We start from the raw sequence: 19,622 nt of genomic DNA, 5'->3' as shown, positions 1-19,622 counted from the left end.
TTTTGGAGCAAAACTTTGATTCTTGGAGGACTCCCCTTCAAGGAATCCAAATACCAAGTACTATTAGAGAATCCGACTCCGGTGTTACCCGAAGTCTGATTCCAGAAATGAGCTGGGTCCCACCCCATTTTTCCACTGATTTTCATTCCTCTTATGGTAGTAAACACTTGAATTCATCGAATTGTGTGCAATTCCCATTCCCCACGTCCCATTTCCCATTCGTAAACACGCTCTTAGATTCCTGATGTATTAATAGAAGTTTGATGCTCTACGTTATTACGGCATGCTACTAATCAATTTGCTAAAGTGTGTTGAATCTTTACAGAATATGGTCCTTAATTTGTTTTTCTAACATTGCGCAGCTAAACTGATGCATGCATCGTCTGTCATGCTAAATTGCCCAATTGGTGCACTCGATAACCTCATGTTTTACGTTGGCTGGCTGAAGGTGGCAATGAGAATTAATGAATGATGAGAATAGTCAATTAAACCAGTAGTGAGCTCTTACTCAAATCAGATTTTAATAATTCGAATTGTTTTTCCCTGTTGTCAAGATAATGAGGTCAGATCAGACTTGAACCATAAAGAATCAACAATTGATGATGTGAGATATATTGATTGAATTATCTGTCAACGTAATGTATGATGTTCTCAATGTTAATGTATCCAATCTTTTATTGAGTTATCTGTCTGCTTGTTCTCTCTGTAACTTGATTAATAAGTTCTTGCAAGTTTCTCAAAGAAATTTATTGAAAAGGATCAACTGGTACACTTAGTAAAAGAGGATGAAAATAACCTAATTAACCCCTCAAAGATAATCTAAGTAACGTCATTGCAAAAACAAAAAGGCCACTAAATTAAACACAACACTTTCACTAAATTATAACTTCAAATTGCACTCTTCAATCTCCTTCTTCTCCTGTTTAAAGGGAGCACTGCTTACCAACGGTAGATGCACGAGCTAAAAAGATTAAAAAAACCACACCATATATTAGTCATAATTTAAAGACTCAAAACTGCAATAATATTATTCATTATGTGGAAGAGTACTTACAGTTTACCCATCAATCGTTCTTCGTCGCCTGATCAACACCACCCTCACATAAAGCCAATCGTACACATAGTTCAAGAACTTGTAGTATGTGTATCTCCATGACCTGATGAATATCAAACTCCCACAAACTCCCCAAAATCCAACAACAAAACCAAGCGCCAAACTCAAGTAAAATCCTGTTGTTATAAGCCCATCATTCTCTTTAACTTGATCCCCAAACATTGGTTGCTCCTCTGGACTTGTTTCCTCAGGAGAGCACAACTGTCGAAGTGGAATTCCACAAAGCAGAGGATTTCCAACAAAAGCAGATGGATCATAGGTTTGGAGCTGAGTCCCCATTGGAATTTTTCCAGACAGGTTGTTGTTTGACAAGTCCAAATCACCAAGACCATATATTTGAAAAAGGCTTGTTGGTATTCCACCATATATGTGGTTTCTTGACAGATCAAGGGACTGTAAGGACTCCAATTTCCCGATCATTGGAGTTATTTGACCTGTTAAATTGTTTCTTGACAGGTTTAAGGAAACCAACCCCACAAGATCAGTGATTTCTGTAGGAATCTCCCCTGTTAATCGGTTACTCGACAGATGAATACTCTTTACAAGCCCTAAAGTACTTTTGTATTTCGACATTTTGCCTTTCCATATCAAGGATGCTTCCTCCAAATAACTTCGTTGGCTGCCAGTTGAGGTATTATAGAGATGATAGATAGCTATACTTGAACTTCCTTTTTTAGCCAAATTAGTCAAATTCTTGATGCATTTAGGTATATTTCCAGAGATGTTATTCATCGAAAAATCTAGAATTTGAATGTCTCTCATATTGCACAATTGTAGTGGAATGCTTCCATAGAAGTGATTAGAACGGAGGATAAGAATAGCCAAATTTGGAAGTCCAACCCCTAACCATTCAGGTATCAAACCTGATAAGTTATTTTCTCCAATATCAAAAACACTGAGTCTAGTAAAGTTCTTCAAAGATGAAGGCAATTCCCCCACAAACCCATTCTTGTTTAACTTCAGCGTTTGAATAAAAGGTAAAGAGCCCATTGTGGTAGGAATTTTCCCAAAAAGAGCATTATCACTCAAATCAAGAAAGACAAGATTTTCAAAGCGTGTCCAACAATTAGGAAGTTGTTCATACAAATTGTTGCTTGAGAGATCAAGAAAGGCTAAAGGACTAACCTTGTTCGAAGTCTTTGGACAAATGAAAGAAATTAACCTTGAAAGCTTATTGTTGGAGAGATCTAGAGATATTGATGTGGACAGGAATGAAGGGACTGGACTTTCCAATCGATTCCAACTCAAATTCACTTGACTAAAGGAAGATGAGGGAAACTCAAATCTTGAATTTGGAATTGTTCCTTTAATTCGGTTGTTGGAAATATCTATAAAAAAAGATCCACGATCCTGATGAGACAGAGGGCTCCAAAACCAATTTGGAAGGATATCAGAAATTCTTGCATTAGAAATATCAAGTACTTTATAACTTTTTTGAGTTTGAAGCCATTTTGGAAAATGTGGACCCACCATGCAAGACCTCAAATATATGGAATCCAATTGGAAAGGAGGAGTCCAATTAGAACTGAAGCTTAAAGATAGTGAGGTATAGGACATATATAAATTCCTTAATCTAGAGAGATTGTAGAAGTGGCTTTCCGAAACCACACCTTCCAAACCATTCATACCAAGGTAGATACTCTCGAGCGTAGACATATGCCCAAAGCTTTCAGGTACCGTTCCACTCAATTGATTGTCAGAGAGAACTAATTCTTTCAATGATGAAAAGTTTGTGAGATTGGGAATTGATCCAGAAAGATGATTCCTTGAGAGGTCCAGAGTCTCTAATGAGTTTTGATCAGGGCATGCAGACAATAATATTTGAACCAACGAAGAAAGTTGTCCACTTAGAGTGTTGTTGTAAAGGTTGAATTCTTGCAGATTACATAACTTGGAAAAAGATTGCGGAATCCCTCCTTCAATTTGGTTAGAAGAGAGGTCAAGATGAACAAGGCTGGCATTGTATTTGGACAACCAAAGAAATATGGAAGAAGTGAGTTGGTTGTAACCGAGATCAACATGAGCAAGAGATATAGAAGAATTTATGTTAAAAAGAGTACTGGAATGAATTAGAGGAGAAGGAAGCCTGCAATTGTACAGTGTCAAGTTTGTAAGTTTAGGGAGCTTATTAACTGCTTCCATCCAGTCAGGAACATTACTGAGATTGCTCCAACTCAGGTCCAAATATGTTAAAGCAGAAAGATGAGGCAGCCATGAATTCAGATTTTCTACATTAGCAAAGTTATTGTATCTGAGATCAAGATGAACAAGGCTGGCATTGTATTTGGACAACCAAAGAAATATGGAAGAAGAAGTGAGTTGGTTGTCACTGAGATCAACATGAGCAAGAGATTTAGAAGAATTTATGTTAAAAAGAGTACTGGAATGAATTAGAGGAGAAGGAAGACTGCAATAAGACAGAGACAAGTTTGTAAGTTTAGGGAGCTTATTAACTGCTTCCATCCAGTTAGGAACATTACTGAGATTGTTGAAACTCAGGTCCAAATATGTTAAAGAAGAAAGACGAGGCAGCCATGAATTCAGGTTTTCTAAATTAGCAAAGTGATTGGATCTGAGATCAAGATATTGCAAGTGGGTAAGGTTTCCGATCTGAGTTGGAATTCGACCACCAAAAGAAGCAGTCCAGAGGTCGAGGTGTCTTAAATTGGAAAGAGAACCAATGAAATCTGGAAGCTGGGTCCAAGTGAAGTTAACGGAAGAAAGGTCGAAATATTTCAAATGCTGCAACTCAATTAGTTTAGGACTCATCATTTTACCTCGAAAGTAATATTCGGGATACTCCTGCTGTCCTTTCTGTTGAAGTGAGTAAACTTCATTCATATGATTCCATCCAAGATCAAGTTGAGTAACATGGTTGGTTCGGTTGCTGCAGTGGATGCCAAGCCATTTGCAACAATCTTGCTTGTGTTCTTCTCTTCCCCAGGAGGAGAGGAGATTGTAGTCATCAATCAGACCTTGTTTGAAAGAAAGGAGTGCTTCCCTTTCACTCTCTATGCACCTCGTCACCACCCGGTGGCCAATTGCTTCGAAACCGAAAGAAACATTATAGAATCCAGAGGATAGGGAAGGGTTGAAACATTGTAGAAAAAGTAGCACCACAATGGAAGTGTGAAAGAATTTCTTCAAGCACCTGATTCCGTCATTCTCCATCTTAATTCAACAAAATCAAGGCAAAGATGATTGAAGAATGAAGAAGAAGTGTACAATCAGAATTGATTTAGGAGCACAAGGAAAGATGCGAGTGTATTATAAGGCTGGCTGAGTACGTAATAGTTCACAATACGATCCACACACTGAGTTGTCTTGACTCAAATGGTCAAGTATGGAACATGTGTGAGTGGACCAGCTACTTTTCTGTAGGTGGGTGTAGTAATTAGACGCTGACTCTTCTCTCCAAAATAATGACAAAGCCTGCAACAATCAACACAATTCCGCGTTGATTGTTTCGTTCTGTTTACATTTTAAAAGTCTTTTGTATTTTGTGGAATTAGAAAACAACATATATGCGTGTAATTCACGTTATTTGGACCAAACTAAAAAACGCGGAAATCGTCTCAACTCTTAAGAGAACAAATTTACATTTATTTTCCAAATAAGTTGCAAACAGTCAGAATGCGTAATTCACATTATTTGGACTAGGCTAAAATACACGGAAAACGCTTCAGCTCTTGAGAGACATATTCACATTTATTTTCCAAACAAGTTGCAAAAAGCAAAAATCGTTCTGGGAGGATAAGAGGAAGGATGAATGACTCCCACAAGATAGATGATTCTTCTCCACTTTTGTTTGTCATTTGTCTTAATCACGCTTCAAAGTAAATTACAAGTTGAGGATAATAGGGACTGCAAACCAAAATTTCCACGATGCAAGTGGAAATCCATGCGATAGTTCAAGGTTATTGACTTAAATGGTCAAGTATGGAACATGTGTGAGTGGACCAGCTACTTTTTCTGTAGGTAGGTGTAGTAATTAAAGGATGACTTGTCTCTCCAAAATAATGACAAAGCCTGCAACAATCAACACAAAAGTCGTTTTGGAGGATAAGAGGAAGGATGAATGACTCCCACAAAATAGATGATTCTTCTCCACTTTCGTTTGTCATTTGTCTTAATCACACTTCAAAGTAAATTACAAGTTGAGAATAAGAAGGACCAACAAATCAAAATTTCTACAATGCAAGTGGAAATGCATGCTCCATGTGATACTTCATGGTTATTGACAGCAAGTTCTCAAGAGTTTCTGGTATTTCAAATAATTCCATCGCCACTGGGGTCTTTACAAATTTAGTCTTGGAGTTATTAGATTTGAAGACACACAATAATTGACCAACTTAAAAGCATTCTTAGAGAGAACTTGTGGAGTTCATTAACATAACATAAGGAACTCCAAAAAAAGACTTTGAGTTGTGAACCATATGAATTTTCAATTACCTCCAATTCTAATTGGTTCTTTGTTTAATTAGAAAATATAAATAATCGAAAGAGTTCAATATAAAACACTGGACCAAGAAAGAGACATTATTTATGAAACAAGACCAAGAAAGAAACACTATTTATGAAATTGTATCAATTACTATACACTATTTATGAAACTGGACAAAAAACTAGACACTAATTATGAAACATGATCAAGAACTAGGCATTCTATATGAAAGTGGACCAAGAATTAGACACTATTTATGAAACTGGATAAAAAATGAGAAACTATTTATGAAACTAGATAAAAAATGAGACACTATTTAGAAACTGTACCAATTACTATAAACTATTTATGAAATAGGATTCAATAACTAAACACTATTTACAAAAGTGAACCAAGAACTAGATACTATTTATGAATCTGGATAATAAATAGTGTAATACCGTTTAGTTTTATAAATAGTATAGCACTGCAGTTTCATAAATAGTATAGTACTGTTAAGTTTCATAAACAGTGTAGTATTGTTTCATAAATAATGACTGTGATGGACGCGCACATCTAGGCACGTCAAGTTTTTTTTTTAAATATTAAAATTCTGTCATTTTTATTAAAATTTAAGTTCTTTTGTTCTCTTTATTAAAAGTTAAGGGTTTTTCATTAAAATTTAAGTTTTTTTCATTAAATAAAATTATAGCATTATTTTTTTATTAAATTAAATTTAACCCAAGCTCTTCTCATGAACACTCTCATATTATTATTGATTTTGGGTCTTTTACTTTTAGCGACAACAGTTCCTTGCGTTTTATTCACTTGTGACTGTTCGTTTATTGTTAATGCGAGGGCTTCCAGACTCGCATGAGGAATTTTAGCTACCATGACGGCACTCCGTAGAATGTTGTATGATTTTGAAATTATACTGCACAAAATGTCAAGGCAAACATTTCATTGAAGACGACCATTTTCTTACAAATTACTGATTGTATTTCACTGAAATAGAAAGAAAAACAAAACAAAATGCCTAGGGTGCTTTCTATGTTCAGATTCAGTACAAATCTAAGGACTCTATCACACGACGAGCTTGGATGTGATGAGCAGTTAGTCTCTGCTCCGGATCAAGGGTCGAACCAAACTGACTCGCTGGCCATATCAAGGAAGCAGATTTCTCACCCAAAAATGTCTTATGTCCTCATGTAATTGCCAACGGTGGCCTATCCCTCCCATTTACATGACCAATCAAAAGCAGCAAGAACTCTCCACATTTCAACCTAATCAAAAGCAACAGTGTTTTTCTTCAGTGTGCATTATATTAGCAAAGAAAGGACCAAGCCTAGGCACACCAGTGTTCAGAATCCTCAAATCTAATTAATTCCTAGCAGATGACCTCGTTACTCAATTGACAAACATGAAAATGAGCAACAGCACATAGCTTAACTAAAAACCTAGAAAAAAAGGAAAGACGAGATTCTATTAAGAATCGTCCGATGAACAAACCTATTTTTGCCAAAACTTTAACATTTACCCCAGAATTTATCCAGATAGAGCTTTAAATCACAACTCATGACAACGAGAATCAAGCAAGCAAAAAGAAATAAATCAAAACCTGAGATTCTCATCAACTTGTTTGTCCCTTTTGAGCCCTGCAACTTCCTCAATACCATGAAAAGCCTCAAAATCCTACACATTACACACAAGAAAACAATCGAATCATAAAAAAAACCCATCACCGCTCCGAAACCAATCACAATAAGGGATGTATTCAATTGGGATTTTGTGGGATTTTAATTCTTTTAAAAAATCTAGGGGTATTCAATCATCATTCAGGATTCTAAGTTATCTTCTGAAATTCGAAGTGTATTCAATCAAGATTCTGAGATAGTTTATTAAAATGCTTAGAAATCTGAATGTATTCAATTAAAATTTTAAAGAAGTTTATAACATTCTAGGTGTATTCAATTAGAAATTGATTTGAAAGAATTTTAAAAAGTTAAGGAATTTGAGGGAATTGGAAAGATTTCGTAGTGTATTTTAAGCATCTATATATCTCACATCTTCCATGAGATTTCGAGGGAATTGAATCAAACTTTATATAAAATCTCTACAAAAGTTAAACTCCATAAATTTGACTCGAAACAGAAGCTTGAAGCTTTACCATTTGATTAGCTGATGAATCCAACATAATAGCAATCAAAGCATCCAAACAAGCTCCTTGCTCAATCACGCCGCAAGTCGGTAATATATTCATCAAAACCTACAAAAACCCAATTACAAAAAACTGCATTCTCATCTCAGTAATCCAACCTCCATAGATTTTGGTTAAGCTATTTAGCAGCATTGAGTACCTGAATGGCCTTGTGCTGATGAGCCAAAACCGCGCTGTCCGGATGAAGCAGGCAGCAACCCTCCAAAACCCTAAGCGCAAGCGAAACCTCGGAATCGGTTGAAGGGCTTGTGATCTTCAGCGGCTCGACGCCGAATATGTGATCCAAATTCCGTACGATCTCATCGTCCGAATCGTTCAGCGAGTGCCGAAACAGAACCGGCACGACTGTAAAACGATAATTAAATCAATTTCAACAATCAGAAAAATTAAACAAAAGATTAAGTAGAAACTAGGAATTTTGTAATTTTCTGATTACCTTGAAGCTCAGGAAGCGATTGTGTCTGAGAGAAGAGGTTGATGATGGAATCGGACTCGGCGACCGATCGGAGGAACTTGAGGAGGCCGCGGACACGGAGGAAGGAGAACTCGGCGCGAACATCGCGGAGGCCTCTCCGGAGCGCGAGCATGACCTCGCGATACACTCTCTACTGGGTCAACGAGTTGACCAGATCGCCTACGGCGGTGGACGGCGGCTCTGGTTCAGATTCCGACGAGGGCTTCGGCGTTATCCCCACTCCATAGCGACTTCTTCAAGTACACTGCATCAGTCGTTTACTCTCACAACGACGACATTTTGGTACTCTAGCTAACAGACGACGACGTTTTGGTTTATTTTTACACGTTTCATTTGGTTGTAGTTTATTTATATCTTACTGGATAAGTGAAAATTCATCAATTTAACCATTGCATCTACGCTGGAATGAAATGTAAATTAAATTTTGAGAGATCATTTAAAGATTATGCCTTATATTCAATGACATCCAATATTTCCTCGTCCAAAAATGATAGACAAGGATGGGACGAATAATTCTTATTCCTAGTTCTTCTCGTTTTAACAACGTCGTAAGTTGAAGAAACTACATTGTTTATGAATTTGAAGTGAAGTTACATGGATGAAATGGAGTATAAACAAACCAAACAAACAAACTACATTCATATCATTACTCATGTTTCATTATTTTCTCTATTTTTTCCTTATGTTTTTAAATGTCAAGTTATTTGAGAAATTGACCAAAATGATTATTTTTCAAATTTTAGTTACTAAAACGGCCAATTTTGTATATGTCTTCAATATCTGATTGTATTGTTGTCAATCTTTGATCATTATGTAGTCAATATCAATACTTAATTTTGATTAATTCAGCAATTTAGATTTTAATTTATGATTAATTTCACACGACACTTAGTACTACGATGTAGTTTTGTTTTATCTTCACTTATAAATGAATGCATTACATTTAAAGCTCGTGACTGGTGAATTCAATACCAATTTATTAGGAAAATTTACTACCTAAACTACTCTCCACAAATATCAATACTAATTTATTTGGTTTTTGAGACGGTTCTTTGAAATTGGACGGGCTGATTTGCTAGGCGGCACCATGTAGCCTTCTGCTCAATATTAATTACCACAAACATATAGTGACCAAAAATGTACCGACATAACTCCATAGAAAACGAGAATTTGAAGTTTACCAGAAGATATAAAATAACAATGATACTCATATGTATAGCATATGAAATATAAACAATGTCGTTCACTTTACGAATTTTTTCATGTCATGAACATATAATATGTTAGAAGTTTTTCACAGGATTTATTTGATATTCCGGCGTATTGGATACTTTGAGTCTTTTAACCGTTAAATATTATACAAAAAATAAAATCTAACATTTTTCATGTTATGAATGCGTAACGTGTTAGAAGTTGTTACACATGATCTATTCGATATTCCGGAGTATCGGATACTTTGAGTTTTTTAACCATTAAATATTATAGAAAAATCAAAATCCGACATTTTCATGTTATGAATGCGTAGCGTGTTAGAAGTTGTTACACATGATCTATTCGATATTTCAGAGTATCGGATACTTTGAGTCTTTTAACAGTTACATATTATACAAAAATCAAAATCCGACATTTTTCATGTTATGAATGCGTAACGTGTTAGAAGTTGTTACACATGATCTATTCGATATTTCGGAGTATCAAATACATTGAGTCTTTTAACAGTTAAATATTATACAAAAATCAAAATCTTATTGTGGTCTATTTTATCTGACAGAGAGACTAGGGCCGGCGGCAGAGAAAGAGAGAAGAGAGATGTGTGTTTGTAGAATTGTAGGGGAATATGTGTGTTGTTATCCCTCCTACATTGTGCCTTTATTTATAGTAGTAAAGGTAGAGAATATATTTCTTCTCCTCCAAGTAATACAAGTTGTAATAGGAAAGGATAACTAGAAGCAAATCTTATCTAGGATTTACACAATCATACTTATACTAGGAATGTTTACAACACTCCCCCTTGAGTGTGTAAATACTCAAGGTAGATTCAGCATCATGCAGAAGTTGAGGAAGTCGACTCGTCAGCATTGATTCCAAGGAACAACACTTATTCTCAATAAGGTAGGAACTTGCATAAGTAGTAAGTCTCACTAAAAAACCCTAAGGCTATGGCAAAAACCCGAGTAGGGACAAAATCCATAATCTAAGGAAAAATGCGTGAGAAATGCAAAGTCAAAAGAAACGTCTACAGGACGTCATCAGGGATATGACCAGCCCAAGGTGTGTGCCTCGTTAAAACCTAGTTAGGTAGCAAAAACCCAGTGGGAAAAATGCTCCTAATTGTAGGGAAAAAGAGTACATTAAGATCAAGCAAGTATCCAGAAGATACTCCCCCTGAGTTTGACATAATTCCAAAGAGAAATAGCAAAGTTACAACTCAGAAAGTTTACGCATACCAATTCCATGAACAAGCCTCTGAAACGTCGCCTTCGGTAGTGATTTGGTGAAGACGTCGGCCAGATTGTCTTGTGATCGGATTTACGTGACTTCAATCTTCTGATGCTCTTGTTGTTGATGTGTAAAGAAGAACTTCGGCGCAATATGCTTGGTGTTGTCTCCTTTGATGTAACCCTTCTTGAGATGTTCGATGCAAGCTGTGTTGTCTTCAAAAATCGTCGTCGGGGCATTAACGGCGGGATGAAGATCACAGGAGCTTCGAATATGGCCCATTACTACTCTCAACCAAAAGCATTCCCGAGTTGCTTCATGTAAGGCGAGAATTTCAGCATGGTTAGACGAAGTGGCAACTAAGGTCTGTTTAGTTGACCTCCAAGATATTGCGGTGCCTCCAACGGTAAAGACATAACCCGTTTGAGAACGCGCCTTGTGCGGATCAGATAAGTATCCAGCGTCGGCATAACCAATAAGGCGAGAATCAACCCGATGAGCATAGGGTGCGGCATCACTCGAGGATTCGTAGGGATAGAATAAGCCCAAATCCGTAGTACCCTTAAGGTAACGGAAGATGTCTTTCACGCCAGTCCAATGTCTGCGTGTTGGTGCATTGCTGTATCTTGCCAAAAGATTAACAGCGAAGGAGATGTCGGGTCTAGTGCATTGAGCTAAGTACAATAAAGCGCCTATCGCACTTAGATAAGGAACTTCAGGCTCCAAAATCTCTTCATCATCCTCCTTCGGACGGAAGGGATCTCGTTTTGCATCTAGCGTACGAACGACCATAAGAGTGCTTGAAGACTTCGCTTTATCCTCATTAAAACGGCGCAACACCTTCTGGGTGTAGTTCGATTGATGTACTAAGATTCCATCCGAACAATGCTCTATCTCAAGACCGAGACAGTATCGAGTCTTACCTAGATCTTTCATCTCAAATTCCGACTTCAGGTGCAAAGCAGTTCTCGCGAGCTCTTCAGGAGTTCCGATGAGATTCATGTCATCGACATATACTGCAACAATCGCAAATCCGGAATGTGACTTCTTAATGAACACACAAGGGCATAGTTCGTTATTCACATATCCCTGAATAGTCAAATACTCACTCAAATGGTTATACCACATTCTTCCGGATTGTTTCAAACCGTATAGTGAACGCCTAAGCCAAATTGAGAGCGTGTTCCGGGGTTTGGAAATATTTGAACCAGTCAATGTAAGTCTTTCGGGAACTTTCATATAAATTTCCGTATCAAGATCCCCATAGAGATACGCGGTTACTACTTCCATCAGCTGCATATCTAGTTTTTCGGAAACTACCAAACTGATAAGGTATCGAAAAGTAATCACATCCATAACGGGTGAGTAAGTTTTGTCATAGTCAATCCCGGGGCGTTGTGAGAAACCTTGTGCTACAAGACGAGCTTTGTAACGCACAATTTCGTTCTTCTCATTACGCTTTCGAACGAAAACCCACTTGTAGCCAACGGGCTTCACATGTGGAGGAGTAGGAACTACATGTCCAAACACCTTACGTTTCGCAAATGAATCAAGTTCGACTTGGATTGCTTGTTTCCAGTTTGACCAATCAGCTCTACGTCGACATTCATCAACGGAACGCGGTTTAATGTCATCGCTCAACATGATCTCAGTAGCTACTGCAAATGCTAATGCATCGTCGACAATCATCTCATTTCTACGCCACACATCATCTAAGCTAGCATAATAGACCGAAATCTCAAGATTCTCGGGAGGAGGATTCGTCTCTTCAAGGACACTTCCATAATCTAGAATTTCCTCATGAGTTGGGTAAAATGAGTAAGCGATAGTCGGATTCACGGTAGGCTCTTCAGGACCTTGTGCCGTGGTTTTCCTCTTCCGGGGGTGTGAATCCTTTGAACCAAGGGGTCTGCCACGCTTTTGTGTAGGGGCAGATGATTGGCTAGCCGCTAATGTATGTGGATCACCAGAATTGGCGTCCCGGGCTTCCAGGAGGGTAGTCCGTCGTACATTTGGTACATCCATCTTTGCAGGCGTATTCGCAGCTGGAATATGTGATCTTGTCATGAATTGAATCGGTGAAAGCATCTGGCATGCTCTGAGCTATGCTCTGGAGATCTAATATGCGCTGCACTTCAGCTTCAGACTGAGCGGTGTGGGGATCTAAATGAGACAAAGTGGGAGTCGTCCACGATAATTCGCGTCGTTCATTAGGAACGTTGACGTTCTTATCTCCCCCTAACGACGGGAAGACTGTCTCATAGAAGTGACAATCCGCGAAACGAGCGGTAAACAGATCGCCTGTCAAAGGTTCTAAGTAACGAATAATCGGAGGAGAATCATATCCGACATTGATTCCCATCCTTCGCTGAGGCCCCATTTTTGTACGTAAGGGCGGCGAGATCGGCACATAGACCGCACAACCAAAAATGCGCAGATGCGATATGTCGGGTTCGCATCTGGTGACCAACTAAAGGGCACCAAATGGTTGTGTCGCAACAGGCCTCACGCGGACCAACTTTGCTGCGTGCAATATTGCATGGCCCCAAGCAGCGATCGGGAGCTTGGTACGTATGACCAACGATCGAGCAATCATTTGTAAACGCTTAATGAAAGCCTCTGCCAAGCCGTTCTGGGTGTGAACATGGGGTACAGGATGTTCAACTTCAACCCCAACCGACATGCAATAGTCATCAAAAGTTTTAGATGTGAATTCTCCAGCATTATCCAATCGAATAGATTTGATCGGATAATCAGGGTGGTGAGCCCTGAGCTTGATAACCTGAGCCAACAGTTTGGAGAATGCAGCGTTCCTTGTGGACAACAAGCACACGTGTGACCAACGTGTAGAAGCGTCAACCAAAACCATAAAATATCTAAATGGTCCGCAGGAAGGTTGAATCGGTCCACAAATGTCCCCCTGAATCCGTTGTAGAAAAATGGGAGGATTCGAACGAATCTTGTCATAAGAAGGCTTAGTAATAAGCTTTCCCATAGAACATGTTTGACATGCAATTTCATGGATCGAACCTAAGCTTCGGGTTAGTGGATGCCCGTGTGAAGTTTTGAGGATACGGCGCATCGCTATTCGTCCAGGATGTCCCAAACGATCATGCCAAAGTGTAATTTCGTGCGCGGTCCCTGTGGTAGGGCCGGCCACATAGTGGCATTTTATGGGGCGTATGGTCGTAGTATACAGACCACTCGGGCTACGCTCCATCTTCTTTAGAATACGCTAATGGCCATATTCGTAGGAAGTTACGCACAGAAATTCAACTCCGTTTTCTACGTGGGTTTCAGCGTGGTAATTGTTATCTCTAATGTCCTTGAAACTTAGTAACGTTCTTCCGGAACGTGGAGAATAGAGTGCCTCAGCAATGGTCAAGATTGTACCATTGGACAACATTATACGTGCCTTACCGTATCCTTCGATCAGGTTGGATGGGCCTGAGAGGGTTGTCAGAGGTGCATTCTTAGGTACGAAGTTAGTGAAATAGATGCGTTCACGCAAAACAGTATGCGTGGTTGCACTATCTGCCAGACAACTAACTTTCCCACTAGTCATACCTAGAATGAAAAATTAATTTGAATCGATCACATGCATAAAAGTTTATAAAAACAAGTATCAATTCAAAATAATTTCATTTATTCAAGGATTAAAAACTTAATATCCAAAATAAATCGCCAACTAATAATCCAAAACATAAAGGAAAATTGTTCAAAATCAACAAAAAAACAAGGTGGGGTTCGGCCACTAGGTGGAATTCGGCCCCAATTGTCTTATTTCAACTGAAAAATAAGTCTATGTCTAAGATTCTAATCTTCCATAGGAGTGGTATCCTCCTGAAAGTCAGAAACATCCATCTTTGTAGTCTCCGGTTCGTCCACTTGCATGAAGTTTGATTCAAACTTCTTACGACGAGAATGATATTCATCTACAACCTTCTTGGGAGCACGGCAAATACGGGACCAATGGTCCTTTGAACCACAACGATAGCACATATCATCATTCATTGTGGCAAGTGCTTTGCCTTTATTCTTGAAGTTCGGGGCCTTGGGAGCGAGGTTTGGGCGCTTCTGGGCTTTGTTTCCTCCCTTGGATGGGCCTTGGCTCTGTTGACCTTGGTGGGATGGCTTCTGGCCGCCCTTACCACGCCTCTTTTGGCGTTTTGGGTGCTGATTAGTGCTATAATGTGCTTCAGGCACATCAGTAGCCCCAGTAGGTCGAGCTTGATGATTCTTCATCAATAGCTGGTTCTGCTTTTCAGCAAGAAGTAAAACAGAGATCAAATCCGAGAACTTAGTGAACTTCTGAGCTCTATATTGTTGCTGCAGGACAATATTAGAAGCAGAGAAGGTCGAGTAGGTTTTCTCCAGGAGATCCTCTTCAGTCAAAGTTTCATTGCAAAACTTGAGAAGTGATCGAATTCGACAAACTTCAGAATTATATTCATTCATAGACTTAAAGTCTTAGAAGCGCAAGTGCTGCCAGTCGTGTCTTGCTTCAGGCAAGAATATGTCCTTTTGGTGATCGAAACGATCAGCCAAAGCGACCCATAATGCACGTGGATCCTCCTCAGCAAGGTACTCAGTTTGCAGAGCGTCATGAATATGTCTTCGAATGAAGATCATAGCAGTGGCTTTTTCAGCTTCGCCAACAGGTTTATTTGTTGCTTCTTCAATAGCAGGACGCAAGTTCTTTGCAGTGAGGTGGAGCTTCACATCTTGAACCCACTTGAGGTAGTTCCTTCCAGAAACCTCCAAAGCGGTGAAGTCGAGTTTGTTCAAATTCGACATGTTCCTATCACAAAGTAGATGGACAAGATGTGGTTAGTGTAATGGAGAAAAATCAATCCATTCACATAGGAGTAGAACATACAGGTTCTAATAGACATGTATTGGTTTAATTTTGCATGAAAAACTTCGGGTTTTCAAGGGTGATATATTTAAGTGAAAACTTCGGGTTTTCAAACAAGGCATGTTTAGAAGAAACTTCGGGTTTCAAAGTAATTATGAACTTCAGGTTCATATATTCCTGCAGGCAAACACAAATATATATGCAAACAAATATGCAAAGAATATATGCAGAAATATTGTATAATGATAAGTGAATTAATTTATTTTTGGTCTTCGGGGCCAAATTAAAGTGTGGGTGAAAATATAAAACCCATATTATTTTAAAAAAAATATTAAATAATAACATCTCGGGGCCTAAAAATATAGGCCGAGTACCCCCGGGTGTAGGCTGCAAGCCCACGGGGTGAGAAGGGAATGGGCTGCTGTGTGCAGCCCTAAAAAAATTTTTCTCTCTTTTTTTTTTTTTTTTTTTCGCGGGCGGGCCACTTCAGGTTGGCCCAAAGAAACAAAAAATATTCTTTTTTTCGGTCTGGGCCGTTGCAGGCGAGCCCAGGAAATAGACAAAAAAAGTTTGTTTTCTTTGCGGGCTGGGCCGCTGCAAGCGAGCCCAGCAAAAAAATTGTTTTTTTTTTCTTGTGTTACACGGGCCGAGAGACAGAGCCCGAGTAAGGCTCGGGAAAGAGGTCCAAAGAAAGCCCAGCCGTGCTGGGTGTGCGATGCCGAAGAAGAAAGCCGGAGTTCGTGGACGGCGCCATGGCAGGCGGTGTGTCCAGGGTCGAGCAAGCCATGGTTTGTCGAAGAACCAGGTGTTTGTCGACAAAGAAGAGATCTCGACGTCGATGGAAGAAAAAAAACCGAATGAATTCAATTGAATTCGAGTGAAGACCCATGAAATTCTTCTGGAATTTCTAGAAATCGTTGGTGAAAATGATGGGTGGTGTCCAAGTTTGCACGACTGCAGGTCGTGTTGTGTCGGAAAATCGACGGCGAGGACCTGGGCTTCAGGCCGCAGGTCGGGACAAGGTGCTTCAAACACACCGTTTCGGTTCAAGGCTTGCGGCCTGGGTTCTCGGTTTAGGTTGGGCCATCGCAGGCTGCGGGCCTGGTGGCTTGCGGCCTTGCATGGTGCAAAGGCACGGGTTCGACTAGAACCCTAATTCCCAAATCGCAGAATTTTTTTTTTTTTTTCAATTCAAATATAATTATATGCATGTAAAATTCAATGAATCACATATTTACGTTGATGCATATGCAAATAATAGTTTCAATGCATGTATATATGTAAGATTCAATTCATGACAAATATCAAATTCACATAATTGTAGCAATTTTGATTATGAAGCATACACAATTTATGTAGAATCTAAAATACGTTAAACGTAAAGTTGGGTCATGCATCATGGTGAATGTTCATGCTATCAGGGCTTGTAAAATATCGAGTTAAAAGTCGTTGTTTGGAAAGAACCTGATTGCGTGATGATATGGATGAACTGGTTTGATGCAGAAAAAAAATCTCCAACGTCAGATTCCTAAGCGCAGCGGTAGGAGCGTGCTGATAACGTATTGTGGTCTATTTTATCTGACAGAGAGACTAGGGCCGGCGGCAGAGAAAGAGAGAAGAGAGATGTGTGTTTGTAGAATTGTAGGGGAATGTGTGTGTTGTTATCCCTCCTACATTGTGCCTTTATTTATAGTAGTAAAGGTAAAGAAGATATTTCTTCTCCTCCAAGTAATACAAGTTGTAATAGGAAAGGATAACTAGAAGCAAATCTTATCTAGGATTTACACAATCATACTTAAACTAGGAATGTTTACAACAAATCTGACATTTTTCATGTCATGAATGTGTAATGTGTTAGAAATTGTTATTCACAGGATTTGTTTGATAGTTCGGAGTATCCCCTTTGAGGCTTTTAACCGTTAAATATTATACAAAAGTCAAAATTCGACATTTTTCATGTAATGAATGTGTTAGAAGTTGTTATTCACATGATTTCATAATTTTTTTTATTACTGTGTCAATTACCTCATTTCATAAAACAATTACCTATATATTTTACTTATAATTTTATTAAAACGCTATATATATATATAGTTGTGGTGTACTAGAAAAGTAACAATTGTACAAAGTATGTTATGATTGTTTACTCCAATTTAATTGGAACAACAACTGCCTTAATTATTTTCATTTTTTTTCCTTTATTTCTAATTAGGTTTTCTTGAATAGACCACACAAGGATCAATATTTTAGTTGGGATTGTTAAGATTATGGGTCGCATGAAATTTTACTACAACAAAATTAACAACAAAAGTATCAAATAATTAGATAAATTTGTGAAGTATCCAACCTTGCAAAGTGACATGTAGTCATGATCGGAGCTCCGATCGCCGATCCCGAGAGAACCGCCAAACGCTTCAATTTCCCCACCAAAACCCTGGGCTTCTTCACAAACCCGGTCGCCTTCTTCGTCTTTGTATTCACTTCGATCTCCATCCCCAGCACCTTGTCCCCGCCCAGAAAATCCTTCACGAACGGCTCCACCATCACTGTCGGATTCGCCGTCACCACCACCTTCCACTTGCACTAGTCAAACACCTCGAAACTCTCCGCCCTCACATCCGCCGCATAGAACCTAACAATTATTTCATAAATTCAAAATTAACATTTTAAATTAAAATATTTAGATACTGTTTGCTCCCTAAATTCGACATGAGTCTCACGGGCATGCTGGGAATTTACTCAAACATGAAATTGGTGGGTGCGGGCGTGCCACTACTAGATACCGCTAGTAAACGGGTTTTGAATGATTGAGGCTGCACCTGAATTCGACTTCAAACCAAGAGATTGTGCCATTGAGTGGGAGTGGCTCAAATTAAGGTTCTTTCTTTGCCTTAAGGATAAAGACTTTACTTATATGGAGAAATGTAAGAACAACTAAATCACAAGGTTACTGGAATTGTGAATGACAGAGGAAAATAAATTACTGGTATTGTAGATTGCTTATTGTTGATGCACAAATTCGGAGGATCTTGGACCAACGTAAATCCGGCGGTGAATCACACAAACGCTCAAGAACACAAAGATGTATCGTGGTTCACCCCAATGTTTGGGCTACATCCACACTGATGTTGATTCCATTTACTGTATGAATGTATGGATTACAATAGATCGGCAAATGAGCTCTCTGTGGATGCAGCCCTTGCCATTTTGCTCTCTGTTTGGTTGAGAGGGTATTCCCCTCCATTGTTGTGAGGGATGGATCTGAGACCCTTTGTTTCTCTCTGGATGTGAGGCCTCCCCAATGAGGGTGAGGGAGAGTCCCTTTTATAGAATAAGGGCTCCCTCCCCTTTTACATTTGTCATGGGCTTAGGGGTGAGGCCCAATATATGGTACCAACAGGAGTCCCCCAAGTCTTCAGTCAAGAGAGTCTTTTGGCTGGAGACTTCAAATCCAATCCATGTACAGGTCGAAGTGACTAGATGTCTTGAACCAGTACTCATCTTGGACCAACGTAAATCCGGCGGTGAATCACACAAACGCTCAAGAACACAAAGATGTATCGTGGTTCACCTCAATGTTTGGGCTACATCCACACTGATGTTGATTCCATTTACTGTATGAATGTATGGATTACAATAGATTGGCAATGGAGCTCTATGTGGATGCAGCCCTTGCCATTTTACTCTCTGTTTGGCTGAGAGGGTATTGCCCTCTATTGTTGTGAGGGATGAATATGAGACTTTCTGGATCTCTTAGTGAAGGTGAGACCTTGTTATGAGGGTGAGGGAGAGTCCGCTTGTCGGATTAGACAAGATATCACTGTTCGGACTAAATATTTGTCACTATAAGCATGTGGCTCAGTGATCCATAGGCTGATCAATAGTGTCGATAGGCTTCTTTAATCAGCAATAATGTTGATCAGTGGATCTAGTTGCTCAATAATTCATAACAATAAATGACAGTATAAGTATGATCGTATACTGAATAAATCAAATTGACAAAGTTTATCAAGGCAAAATATTGTACTATGTGCCTTCTATAAATAAATAATTTATTCAGTCGTGTGGTAAATCACATGTTGTATAAGTGACATA

General features: G+C 38.9%; 1 protein-coding gene and 1 pseudogene across 1 annotated transcript; both read right to left on the bottom strand.

Moving 5' to 3' along the window:
* Positions 1–732: 732 nt before the first annotated feature.
* Positions 733–4,427, bottom strand: LOC103406169 (receptor-like protein EIX1). Its single transcript, XM_017324390.3, has 2 exons — positions 1,055–4,427; positions 733–961 (listed from the first exon to the last, which is right to left on the bottom strand). The coding sequence occupies exon 1, from the start codon at positions 4,283–4,285 to the stop codon at positions 1,058–1,060; it is 3,228 nt and encodes a 1,075-aa protein (XP_017179879.2). The 5' UTR covers positions 4,286–4,427; the 3' UTR covers positions 733–961; positions 1,055–1,057.
* A 2,054-nt stretch (positions 4,428–6,481) lies between these two features.
* Positions 6,482–18,138, bottom strand: LOC103406172 (uncharacterized; annotated as a pseudogene).
* Positions 18,139–19,622: the final 1,484 nt, after the last annotated feature.

This window comes from Malus domestica, chromosome 01 (genome assembly GCF_042453785.1).
Source record: "Malus domestica chromosome 01, GDT2T_hap1".
Taxonomy (NCBI): domain Eukaryota; kingdom Viridiplantae; phylum Streptophyta; class Magnoliopsida; order Rosales; family Rosaceae; genus Malus; species Malus domestica.
This window is presented reverse-complemented; position numbering and strand designations above follow the sequence as displayed.

What these genes read in the sequence shown, in the direction of transcription:
- LOC103406169 (XM_017324390.3), bottom strand. Translation starts at nt 4,285, where the DNA reads ATGGAGAATGACGGAATCAGGTGCTTGAAGAAATTCTTTCACACTTCC.